Raw genomic sequence first — 13,469 nt, 5'->3', positions numbered from 1 at the left:
GAGAGAGAGAGAGAGAGAGAGAGAGAGAGAGAGAGAGAGAGAGAGCGCGCGCGCATGTGCTATTGCATGACATCTAAGTGAGCAAATTTTACTGCAAAGTTTGTATGCAAAGCTGTTTTCTTCCATTATGTTTGCAAGTTTATTGGCAACACACAGGTGGCAGTCAAAAAATTCCCCTGTAAAAATAAAATAAGATTAATGTAAAACATGCCTGCCTCAGTCTCTAAGCCATCTGCAAAACATAAAAACCAAAGTAAAACAAAAATGTTAAGAGCAGTTGCTCATTTGTTCAAACAATAAATGAGCACTGGAACAGCCATGCAAAAGCAGCCATAAGCCATTCCTGGAATGATCACAATGCTGAGCCCGGACAGCAATACCCTGTAATTCTGCAGAAGGTTTAGATTAGTTTACTTTTAATTTTTTGAAGGCTGAATGTCCTCCCACTCCTACACTGGAGTATTTATTAAAATTTAACAAGATACTTATCATAAGGGCAAGAAGGTGCAAAGAGCACCTCTGCTCTTCATCCAGAGCTAGACTGCCCAACCACCAACATGAGAGCAGTTTAACAGCAAACTGCTGCTTGCATGTGCTGGAGTTTTTCCTCACCAGACTAGTCCAATGAAACCTGCTACAACAGAACACTGTTGTTTGTGGAGTGCTCTTGTTCAGGTTCCAGCCAGTCACAGCTTCTGTCAAGATACTCCTTTCCTTCCCTTTCCCAGTTGTCTATTTCCCACCAAAGAAACTCAGCATTGCATGGCCTCTGAGCTTGCTTGCTCCTTATTTAGCTGTTTGGATGGGTTCTCCTCTCAATGCCTTTTTCATAACATATTTTCTATTTTTGCAAATATTGCAGTATGACCAACCGTGCTGATATCCTCCTCCTGTTTCTCAGTAGCACTATTTTGGCTATATAAAATAGCTCCTGCATCTGAAATTAATAAATTCAAAGTGGCTCATACCCTTGCACCCCTGTTGCCACTGCCCATGACAGAAATGCTAACCATCCATGTGTTTGGATGATGTGGAAAAGGCTTTTCCAATGTGTCCTTGTATGCGCATAGAGTTCTATATGCAAGGAGGGCCTCTGGCCCAGTCAGGATTTCTCCTTGCATGGAAGAGGTCTGTGCACATCAGTGCAGGTCAAAAGCCCTTCCCCAACCCTTCTAAATATACAGGTGCCTAGAAAGCCTTTCCCCTGGATCCATCAGCAGCATGGCTATGATGCATGGCAACAAGAGTCAGTTGGCCTATGTAACCCCGTCATGCCCACGTGCATTCTTTCACAGTGTGTATGTTGTCACGTGTGCACATAGGTGTCATTAGAACCAGCCTGTCACTGGCAGCTTAAGTGGCTCTTTAAAATTATTGGGATTTTTTAAAAATGCATACTTTGGGGCCAGTTGCTGAGAGGAGTTGTGTATACCATCCTTGTCCAGCCTAGTCTCCTCCAGTTTTTGTAGAAGCCAACTCTTATCAACGCCCAGGATAGTCAGTTACTTTGGCACTTCTAGTCCAAAATATTAAGAGAGCTTCAGAATGGGAAAGAACCAGGAATATAAAATGTAGCTTGTGCTTTTGTACCCTGATTGATCGTAGCTTCTTTTATTGTTACACTTTGAAATGCACAGATCAGTATCATGAATCAGCTCAGAATCACGACATTCCTTGATTGGCGAATGCTAACAAAAAGAGGTTAATGATGTAAAAAGAGAAGTTAGTACAGAGTTAGATATAATAAGGAGAAGTAATGAAGAAAAAGGTGATCAGAGCCACTAATAGAAAAGCTAAATGAAGATCTGGCCTGCTCAAATACCATCATTGTCCTCAGTTAAAAAATAAGAAAATACATAATTTTTACTAGCAATGCTAGTGTTGGAACCAGTAAACTGTGGCAGAAGGATATTGCATAGATTTAGGAGGCAATCATATGCTCACTTATAGGAGAAAGTAATACTGAATTAAAATGGAGCATACAGCTGAGTAAACACACTGGCCTGCAGTGTTACTGTACTAGGCTCTCTAGAAACAGGCTTTGTTATGTTGATTATGTGGATCCTGCAGCTCTTATAAGCAAATTTCTTAAAACTGCTAAAATGACTGAATGGTTCTGGAAGAAAGTAGTTGCACTAGTGCTCTGTAGATCAAGGTACACTTAAAAATATGCCCCTCAACCACTGAAATCAAGCCCAGGCTAAGAGTACATTAGTCTTTGCAATTGTCACAAGTCTCTTTTTGTTGCAAAAAGATATACAAAGAAGAAAAAAAGCACAACATTTTCCTTGCCAAAAAACCTCCAATAACAAACTCAATTAAAAACAATACAGGAACATTATACAGGATCCTGTACTAATCCTGCATAAAAAGCAAGCTGGGGAGCAAATATAAAAGTCAACACATTCTCTCTACAGGAGGAAACCAGTTTAGTATATATTCTATGAACCTAAAGCATTGCCATGCTAGAAAAAGCATGTAAACTCTGCTGTGGTATGTCAAGTAATCATTGCTCAATTTGCAGATTTGCATAGATCAGTCTGATTGCCAGCAAAAGGGTTAGAAGTTTAGCCAGGAGTATAACAGCATGGATTCAGCTTATTCCAGCCTTCCCCAACCTGGTGCCCTCTGCATGCTTTAGACTTAAGTTCCCAACAGACCTAGCCTGGGTAGCAGTCAGGAATTCTGAGAGTTGTCTAAAACATATGGAGAGTATCAGGCCAGACATGCTTGGAAAGGTAGAAATGCAAGAACATGCAAGATTCTGACGAAATGACTTCCAAAAATAAGAAAAACATATACCTTTCAAGGCCCAAATTAGGTGTGTTGTTTCTTATTTCTGCTGCGCATATTGCATAAAAACGCACACCTTGGGGTTTCTTGTTTGAAAGTATAAGAACTGAACAGAAAAAGAAAAGTGGCAGTTGAGACTATGAAGCAAAACATAGTCACATAAGGGAAAGAAAAAGTAAACACTGCTGTGCAGTGAGAACTCAGTAGCGCGTAACGCTTGCAAGGGGTGGCCTATTCTTATCTATACAGAATGCCTGACAGGTACAAGAGTCTAATCCTACTTTTAATTGCATGTGCTGTACAGTATGTTGGAAGTGGAGTTTTAAGAGTGCCACTAAAAGTTGTTGGCGTACCAAACATTTTGCACATTCTACAAACATTCAAGAAAAATGAAGAAAAGATGAGGTACTATAAGATGGAACAGATAATGGGATGAATAAGAAAACTATCTGAACATAAACTGTTACTATCACTGACTTACCCTTTTCCCACTTGCAGTATAGCTACAGCAACAACACAAAGGACAGCCATAATCAGAAGTGCTGCTGAAAAGGGTGTGGAAAAGATTCGATGTTGAAAACTATACATTAAGCATTATCACAGAACAGATGCTATCTCATTAGGAATCATTTTAGGAATCAAATCCATTATGAGGCGAGTTCATTTTAACATGCTATAATTAACCACAGTTTAGGGTTCTGATATAATGCCAAACTACTGTTCGTTTAAATTGGAGGCAAAAGCTTGCACATTCCACTTCTTAGCAGAACTGGAGCAAGAAAGGGGAGGTGGTGCACATGAGCATATTGAGGCTCATCCACATGACACTAAGCCATGCTTCAGCAAGTGAGCAAGCTGGAAACACTGACTGTGTTTATCCCTTTGCATAGGGAAAGTCAGAGCTGCAGATCTGATCTCAGAACCACATGTCAGGGTCAGAGCTGAGACTTCAAAAAACCCTCATCGGCTTTCACAGCCAACACAGTTTTTTCTGCGCCAGTTGTAGCTCTAAGGTTGAAAGGCTGAGCTCAGAACATGAGGCTTGTGGCACCCTCAGTGCGTTCTGATGTGCTGGGGCAAAATGCTTAGATGGACAAAATTGAGTAAAACTTTAGGAAGGCAAAATTTTTGCTTCCGTCTGCTGCCTTTGGTAGGATGTCTAAACTCCTCCAAGACAGGAGAGTTGGGCCGTATTGAATGGTGAAACACCATTCAACACCATATTGAATGGTGTTGCCTGGTACCTCTCTCTCCCACCCCTGCCTCCAAAAAGGGACATTTATAAAATAAAATTATATTAAATTTATTGTTTCAAATTATACTAAATTTGAAACAATAGCAAAGAGACTTCATCTGCTTTTAATCTCCCAGAGGAATGGAAGAATGATATCTATGGGCACTTGCCATGTTCCCTGGGATAATTTGGAGTGATGGGAACAGCAGTACAACACAACCAGAAGGCATCAGTTTGGGTAAGCCTGGTGAAGAAATTCACCGGAGGGAAGCTCAAATGTTGAGTACAGTACTATGAACCAAATGGAGCATCCATAGCCTTGGGTTCTACAAATTAAGGGATCACACATACACCTCCCCATATGGGGAAGAATCTAAATGACTGGAGTAAGTGGCCATCACATTGATCATGATTATGTAAACTCGTTCATGCAGCATTACTCTGCTCAGTAGGTCTCCCTTCTACCCCTCCCAGAAGCAAAAACTTAATAATTATTATTTAGGAAATATCTTAATGGGGTACAGGGGAGGTTGTTTATTTATTTCTGGATAACTTACAGATACCAATCAGCAGTCCAAGGTATAGTAGCCCTTAAAGCAAAAATACAAAATGTTTTTAAGGAGCTATAACACATACACTTTTATAATGCACATAGACATGTTACTTAAGGCGAATCCATTTATTGGACCAAATCTCCTGCAAGTTAATCCTGGCATAGTAAAGAGAAACACAGTCAGCTTCTTTTGCACAAAGAACTAATCTCCAATTAATTCTTGTCACTAGACAAAAAAGAAAGGGTGATAATGAAGTACATCAAATCTAAAGCTATAGTGGAGTGAGGGACTGAAGGCTTCAATACTGGAAGGCAACCTAAGAAGGTTGGAAGAGGGGTTAATGCAACCCAAGTGAACTCTCATCTTAAAGTAAAACATTCAAATCTGTCCATTTCGAAAACAAGAAATTTGACCCCATTTCAATCTTGTAATTGCATCCCACTTTCACTAGCTCTGGAGCTTCAACAGGTAAACCAAATAATGGTTTTGGAAGAACAATTTATTGATGTAGGTGCCTATTTTGGCTTTTGTTGCATTTTTCCTATGAAAACAGGAATCATATGTATCAGAGCCTGAAAAACATAACATCAGATTCAGCTAGAATAGGTTGGAATTTGAACTAGCATAGATATATATGGAGTCTCAGCAATTTACTTGACTTTAGCTTCTGAATAAATGGATCATGCTAAGCCTATATTCATGAGTAGTTTCCTCAATGGAAAATAAATATATATAAAGCAAGTTGTTTGTCAACATACTGTATATCTGGGGATGTTTCCAAATGAGGCATTCAATCATTCTTTCACATACACTGAAATTTACAGAAGATCCAGAAGTTTTCATCTTTCATTTATGAGCCCTTTTTTTTATTAAAAACCTTCACTTCTTCCATTTGTTTTTTCTCTCCACGAAATGTCAGTGATTTTGCTTGTATAACTCATCCGTCCACTGTGGTTTCAAAACCATGCTGACTTAGCATGTGGTCTGAATCTGTTGCTCCACAGGGGAGCCTTTTTTTAGCTGGAAGGCCACTCAATAAGTCTGAGCTTGCTGTAGTTTCATAACCACCCCTGGCCTTGCCAAATCATCCAAACCCAGACTACATAATCCCCAAAGCCTACAAAGCTGCTTAGCATGACTAGCATAAAGTCTTGCTACTCTCGCCAAATGGCCAATGACATCTGCCCAAAGTGCCCAAATGGCAGTTTGGGAAGCTTTCATTGGCTTTCCTGCTCCTGTGTGCTGATGCTGGAGTCTTCAAGCACCTTGCAGGACTTAAGGTGATGGTATGTAGTGGTGAAAGTGTCCAACACCTGCTGCTTTCCCAAGCCCCACATGGGATTTATTATTTATTTATTTAAAACTTTTATATCCCGTCACCACATGCCTTGGCATCTCGGGACAGCTTACAAATGTAATTTAAGGAGGCAAGCACTGTTGTCTGCATACATCACATTCCCAAGCCCTGCTTGGGAGTTGAGAACATGGCATCCATTCTTCTGGGTCTTGGGTGGTAGCAGAGGAGGCCCAGGAGAATTGTTCAATGTGTCTCCAATTGAGCAGTCACCATAGTGAGTGATAGTGACAAGGAGAGACAGGGAAGCAAGCCGTGTTCTCCTGGGTCTTCATGGGATGATGCAGAGCAGAATGTGACTCCACCACTAACTCTTGTTGATTCAGGCAAAGGGGGGTTGCCAAGCAGCCATTCTCTGCTGCAATTAGCAGTGGGAGGCCTCTGATAGTCATTTGTGCAATTTTGGGCAGCTGTCATCTCCACTCTGCTCCCTTCAGTGCTCCCCTGGATACTGGTGGGAGGGCTGAGGCAGCAGGAGGTGCCTCAGAAAATGCACTGTGTGCTCATTGTTTGTTTTCAAGTCTTGCAAAGTCACCTATTATGTCTTTTGATTGCTAGCATTAAGAGTCCTCTTTCTGGAAGCATCCTGAATCTCCTTTTAGTTAAGGTTCCCCATCAAACCCTGTTTAAATATCAACTTCCAAGAATCCCTCATTTTATTTGGCCTACACGGATGTTTTTGCAAGGCTAATTAGGGTAGCAGTATAGACATCTTCTATATGAAAAAGGAAGATGCATGAGCAGGAAGAATAGCTTGGAGCTAGTTAATGACAGCAGTTAAAAAATTAATCCAGAGAATTCTGACTGTTATTTAAGGAAAAAGGTGATGCTCTTATCTTTTTATCACCTTCCCTCAAACTTCAAAAGCTCCAAGATTAGATTCAAGGAAGTGCAACAACAAACAAGCAAATGGCCTTCTTGTATTAGGTCTGTTACTTAACGGTTGTGTTTGGATCCACAGTTGCTGATATTTCAGTGCCAATGAAACAAATAAAACAAAAACAAAACTCAATACATATTATTCTGTCTACCACTGAAACACACTACACTGACAGGCAGCCAGCAGTTGGGCAAGCAAATAAGACGAAAAGACAAAAATATGCAGATCTGGAAACTTAGAAGCATTGGACAGGGAGACTCCCTAACACCAGAACCCTGGGTACTTGCGCTGGCTCAGTCCTCTTGCCCCCATTCATTGCCCTCTAAGAATTACAGAATAAATACCTACAATGGGGAGCCTGCTGTACTCATGAAACTCCCCACAGCGTTTAGGACCCTGATTTCCAGAGTTCTCAATACCATGGAAGCCTACACCACTAGAACTGATTACCTGTTGCAGATGATCACTGTCCACATTCTGGAGGCAAGCAGGGAAGTAGAAATGGAGTAAGCTTGCTTGTTCATAGTTTGCTCCATTAGGATTAGGAATACCTGAACAGAACTTAAATAAATTTGTGGACTTCATCTATGTTTGATGTCCCATCTTCAATATTGACAGCAGATTTGAGGTTGCATGCAGTGCTTGGCTCTACATGCAGGTTTTAGAGCAGGGGTCTCACACTCGCGGCCCGCGGGCCAATTGCCGGGACGGGCGGGGCACGGGGAGGGGCCCTGCGGCCTTCAAAGCGCCGGCGGCGCCCGGGCCGGCCTCCGGATGAGCGGCCCACCACCACTGCGGTGGTGGACTACTTGATGCGGCCCAGCCTCACCCAGACTCTACTTCCAGCAGCCCCCAGGGTAAGTTGAGTTTGAGACCCCTGTTTTAGAGGGACCTTGAACAGCACACTGACATGGGTTCTTCACCTTCAGTTAATCCACCTTGTCACCAACACTGTTGCCTGCTGCTGCTTCTCCTTTTCCTCATCTTTGCTACAAGCGGCTTTCTTGTCAGGAAGAGCACCAAAGAGAACCTAGGCCATGACAAATACTGTTACTGATCTACTGGTGAAGAGAAGGAGCAGATCCCGGAGTTCTCATCAGTGGGACCCTGCTGACATGTGGGCCCTCTGCAGTTGCCCAACCATGCTGACCCCCTGGTGTAGTCCCTTGATGTTTGGAAGGGTATTGCCACTTTCATATCTTAACATCTTAGCACCAAAAAGGCAAAAGCATGAATAAGCACACTAATCTTGTCCTGCCTATCTCTAGATCAAAACTATCATTTGACTTATCTTTTTACCGTTACAGTCTATTTGAAGTAAGAAATATCTGTATCATAGACACTTACAGTAAGATGATCCATTTATTTATAAAATGTGCGTGCTTCATTGCTATCCCTACAGAGGACAAGAGCAAAATTTTTCCTCAACTCACCTGAGGAATTACGATCTTTCTTCAGTAGTCCTATAGCAAGAGGTATGGATGAGTTAAGTATCGTAGTGGTTAGCATAGTAGTGGCTACATTACAAATCAAATGATGAAGTCATTTTGAAATTGGATATTGTTTGTAGCATAAACTGATCCTTCCTGAACAATACTGGAAATGAACATAATCACATTTAAATTTGTAAACTCACAGCTTGCTAAGGATGCATTTTGTCCAAAAAGGGCATTGTCGATTTCAAAATATAGCCTTGATTATATTTAAATATTGCAGCCTCTTAATTAAATGCAGCTCTGAGACTCAACATGTAAAATTTCAATGACATACAATTTTCCACAGCAAATTGTTTCCCAATATTTTAGAAAAACTGATATACTATAGATTTAAAACCCATCAGGAACAATAAGAACTTAAGGTAACACATGGAGATGCAATGAATAAAGAGTGCTTGGAGCTTGACTAATACAATTCTGAGAAATTTTCAAGTGTCTCGTTGCAAGGTTGATAAATTCTTTCAAAAGCTAGGTCTAAAGGCTAAGAAACCATGATAGTAGACACACACTTTGAAGTGGGTTAGGGAGCCTTCCCCAACCTGGTGGCCTTTTAGAGGCATTTGAACTGCAACTCCCAGAATTCTCACCCAGCAGGCCATTGACTAGGAATGCTGGGTACTGTGGTCAAAATGTGTCTGGAAGGCATAAGGTTGAGGATGACTAGATTAGGGGAAGCAATCTGGAGGATCATCCCTCCTTCCAAAGCCATGCTAGCTGGAGCAAGGGTTTAGGTGAGAGGGGAGGGGTCTTTACTACACCTTTTAGGTCAGTGGATGGTTGTTAGAACACCCACTCCCCCCCACCACACCCCACACACACACACCTTGAAACCAGTGGCAGGAAAATAAGCTAGTCCTGCTCCATGCTGAAATAGCTGAAAGCCCAGATCCAGGGGTTTCTCTGATCCAAAGCCATCTTCACCCCTGAACTGTCCTGGTTTGGCACCTACTGCTGGCAGTCTGTGGAGCTTTCGGAAGGCACAATGAGGGCAGAGAGGCCCTGCAGCACCTGGAGGGATAGGACTGCTCTCTAACGCGGGGTGGCCAACACACAAACCACTCAGCCTTCTGCTGTGCCATCACCATCACCCCTGTTCCGCTGAATTAAGCAAATTAAACAAATAGCACCCAATGTGCTACAGAATGCCTTTAGTAACATTAAAATTCATTTGTTTGCAGGCTCCTGTTTACCTTTTCAGCCACCTGCAACTGTTACAGAGCCCCCAGAGGGTTACATTTAGCTTGTAACAATCTAATTTTAACCATTTTGGTGCTCTGTAGCACCACAGACACAACTTTTTAGTGCTCACACATTGGAGCCCAGAGGGCAAAAATTTTCCACCACATCACTCAATCTCTTATCTCAAACAGCACCATATTTTTTTCATAGTTAATCTCTGAATCTAATGCAATTTATTTATTTATTTATTTATTTAAAACATTTCTATGCCGCCCCATTCGCCGAAGCCTCGGGGCGGCTCACAACATAAAATTAAAATATAATACATTCAAAATATAAAACAAATTAACAATATAAAATAAGTCGCCCTGGCCAGATAAAACAAGCAAATAATATTAACAATTAAAATGATGTTTCAATAAAAAGGTCTTCGCCTTTACTTCTTTGTTGCCTACCTTTTTCCAACTATGGGAAAATATCCCTGGGATTCACCGTAAATTTCACTTTGACTAAAAAGTGTCTTAAATATAAATCTTAATAATTACATTATTATTAATACCTGCCATTTCCTAATCTTTTTATAAGCAGCAACTGTTAGAAGATAGTTATTAAATCTTTACAGAGTTTCTTGCTTAAGAGAGAGATTGTTTTTACCTTTACATTCAGGCTTAGAACCTTCCCAGACTCCACTTATTTTATCTTCTGTTGCACAACGTATAGAAGCATCCCCCATAAGTGAAAAGCCATGATCACACTTATAAGTTACTGTTGAGTTGTAAGCAAAGATTCTTATACTTTCACCATCATGTGATGAATGAGAAATATTAGGAGGAGGTGAGCAGGTGATCTCTGCAAAACAGAAAGCGAGTTTATCAGTATTAAAGTATGTTTCAGTTTTAAACTTTTGCTTGTTTTAGCATATTTCTTAAGTTGGATATGTTACAGTGAAATGAAGAATTGTCATAACTTTTTAATGCTCAACATTAGGCCTTTTCCAGCATAGATAACTGAAGTAAGTTTTAATCCTGTGCCACATCAATTTTTAGTTAATCATAAGCCACTTCTCCAACTATGAGATGGATCAGTTCCAGAAAGGAAACCACAGCTTTGCTGTGAGTAGGGCTGTCCAGCACAGGAAATTTTGGAGGGCATTCAATCATAGAGCTGCCCTAAGTCAGAGACAACTTGATCGCACATAACAGGAAACTGGCCCTGATGGATGAAGAATCACAATAGTATTGGTATATTAAAAAAGCATTTTCTGAATGTCACCCTGAAGTACAGTTTAATGTATCACTAATCAGTATCAAAAGGAAATTCTAGACTAAATCAGTTGCCCTTCAACAAAACCTCAGTGCATAATTTAGGTGTGGCCACTCACTAAATACCTCAGACTCATTCCCCATCTCCTTTACCCAATCACCTGAATATTTTTTTCTTAAGGGACAGGTGTTTTTAGACGTTACGAAATAGGCTGAATCTAGATGTTTATTTGCTTCTTCATGTGCAATTTGAACAGGTCCTGGGGATAACATGACAATATATCACAACCAGATTTAAAGTTGGCTGTGATAGAATAAGAAATAGACAAGTCAACTGGGAAGAAAAAACTTTCCGTACAGTCCTATACATGTACACTCAGAGATAAACTCACTTTATTTCAATGGTACTTGCTCCCTGGCTAGCAGCTTTACTCTTACGTTAAAGAGTATCATACTTTAAGCATGAAACCAAAATTGCTCTAAGTGAAAGATGGTCAAGCCATCACCAGCAAATGCTAATAGCTAATATTAATATCCTTTTCTAACTCCCTGTCTAACCAAATGGCACCGAATTCACAACCTCACCTTATTATTCAGAAAATCCTAAAATCAAAGAAAGCTAATATTTATTACTGATAAAGTTCTCAGCAGCTGGGTACTAAGCAGTACTTACAGGATAAATGTAAGGTGGAAGAGAGGCAGACATCAAAATGCAGTGAATTCCCACTAAAAGCGTCAGCAAGAGAGTAAAGAAAGTAAGTTGAGGTTTAACTATAAGGAAATAGTGGCCAATTAGAGACAAAAAAGACAGAAGAGAAGGTAGCCAAGAGCAGAGCAATTTAAAATCTGAAGAAAAGAACTTCCAACAGTAATCTTTTCCTCAACATCTGATGATTTTTTTCTCTTCCTACAATCCTGTGTGAGTATTAGTTCAATGCCACTCCACCTGGTGCCACTGGTGTGGGAACAGCTTAGTATGAGTTTGGAGAAGGCCAGACTACATTTGCTCAAGTCAGCTTTAGTGCAGGTTTTGAGGGTTCAAGCTGGCATGATGAGAGGTTACAATCTCAGATTCTCCTGCATAGTCTGAGCATTCTCACATCGTTCAAGTCCATTGCTGTTGTGGTGATTGCTAGATCTGTACAAAAGTACTGGGAGAGACTCACGTTGACATTTGGGAGGCTTTGGTTGCCATTCGACTTCAGTTTCATTCAGGGCGCACTGGATAGACGGGTATCCCATCAATCTGTACCTAAAGGAAAACAACAACGCACCATCTTATCTTATTCTTCTGTAGTTCCTTTAAGAATTCACAACTAAAAATGAACTACTTAAGCAATATTTCTGGAAGATTTTTAATCTTTTCTGGAAGATTAAAATGTTGTTATGCAAGAGTTTGCATGTAGACTCTTTGAAGCATTTTCCCCTACATTGCTAACTCACTCACTCTAACTCCCCTTACCAACTCTTTACCTGTAGCCATGTGAGATAGGTTTGCTACAACTTAAGTAAACACGAAATATTGACAGTTAAACATGGCACTCATCTCCTCAAAAATATTCAGAAACATGGCTGGTGACAGAGCTTAGAAGGTTTATAGCAGATCCATGTGGTAAATGCATGCAAGATTACTGCCTTACCTGCTAGGATCAGACTAACTGAGCTCTTATTTGATGCCCAAGGCTTGGTCAGAGGCAGAAATCCTACTGCTGGTGCATTTGGGATAGAACATTTTCCTAGCACATTCAGTCTGCTCCACTCTGCCCCCACCAGCCATAACTTTGGACAGTCACACAGTTCTATTGGGTAAAGTTCCCTGATCCACACAGCTCTGCCAGCAATGCCTGCCTCTGGCTTCTCCAGACTTCCTGGAGGCATTATTAAAAATAACAACTTTCTTTAAAAGGGGGATAATTAAGCATTATACTCCCCAGAAGGTGATATATCCAATATTTGTTGGGGAGAGGGATATTTGCTTGCCATCTATCCATCAGTTTCTTTGTCAAAGGTTTTATGAGGAAGTTCAGAGATCCAGATTAGAAGTATAACCAGCTGTATTTTCTGCATGCTTGCTCACATCAGCTGAGAATAATTTAGTTTTACAAAATAAATGAGAACATATGCCAATTTCCACTATAACACTTTCCTCCACACAAGAATAACTGCTGGAAAATGAATCATGTGACTTTCCTCTTCATTTAGCTTTCTCCACTCCCCTTTTCCACTGCGGACAGAACAAGAGACCCTGTTAACTTTGGAACAACCTGGAACATTCTTCTCAAGTCAGTACTTCTGTGGATGTGCAGTGAAGCTATAACATTTTAAACAATAAAACGATGATTTGAGCAAAACTCCACTAATTGTGCTGGCGAAGGTAGACGTTTTTGTCCCTACCTTCCCATGGCTGCTCTTTCAAGCCTCTGAAAATTACAGCCATTCTGTCAGGGAACTCTGCTGACTGTGGTGACCTGTGGTGTGTGTGTTGGGGAGGGGAGATTCCCAAAAATATAACAGAGGAAGCTTCTGCAAGCCAAGCCCCTTCTCTTGTGGAAGGCATATCCTGAATCTAAAATAAGATATTTTTGCTGGATGCTCTTGTTTTCTCATTGTTGGTGTGTGTGTGTGTGTGTGTGTGTGTGTGTGTGTGTGTGAGTGTGTGTGAGAGAGAGAGAGAGAGAGAGAGAGAGAGAGAGGGAGAGAGAGAGAGAGAGAGAGGT

The 13,469-nt window shown here is 40.9% G+C and overlaps 1 protein-coding gene across 6 annotated transcripts in view; it reads right to left on the bottom strand.

Annotated features, from left to right (window-relative positions):
• Positions 1-34: 34 nt before the first annotated feature.
• The window catches only part of LOC123031598 (complement decay-accelerating factor-like), a 24,821-nt gene continuing 11,386 nt past the window's right edge, over positions 35-13,469 (bottom strand). The window contains exons 4-10 of one of the 6 annotated variants that reach the window (XM_044446816.1): positions 11,919-12,004; positions 10,145-10,339; positions 8,249-8,278; positions 4,585-4,617; positions 3,275-3,338; positions 2,803-2,899; positions 35-176 (exon numbers count right to left, since the gene is read on the bottom strand). In XM_044446816.1, the coding sequence (XP_044302751.1) occupies positions 2,818-2,899; positions 3,275-3,338; positions 4,585-4,617; positions 8,249-8,278; positions 10,145-10,339; positions 11,919-12,004 (490 nt within the window). In that variant the 3' untranslated portion in view covers positions 35-176; positions 2,803-2,817. Of the gene's footprint in view, positions 177-2,802; positions 2,900-3,274; positions 3,339-4,584; positions 4,618-7,608; positions 8,412-9,134; positions 9,320-10,144; positions 10,340-11,918; positions 12,005-13,469 lie in introns of those variants that run through there. The other 5 variants (XM_044446772.1, XM_044446793.1, XM_044446783.1 and 2 more) reach the window with 5 other exon arrangements.

The sequence above is a fragment of the Varanus komodoensis genome, unplaced genomic scaffold (assembly GCF_004798865.1).
Source record: "Varanus komodoensis strain SLA01 unplaced genomic scaffold, ASM479886v1 scaffold1, whole genome shotgun sequence".
Lineage (NCBI taxonomy): Eukaryota > Metazoa > Chordata > Lepidosauria > Squamata > Varanidae > Varanus > Varanus komodoensis.
Note: the sequence above shows the minus strand (reverse complement) of the source record. Positions and strands in the feature narration are given on the sequence as shown.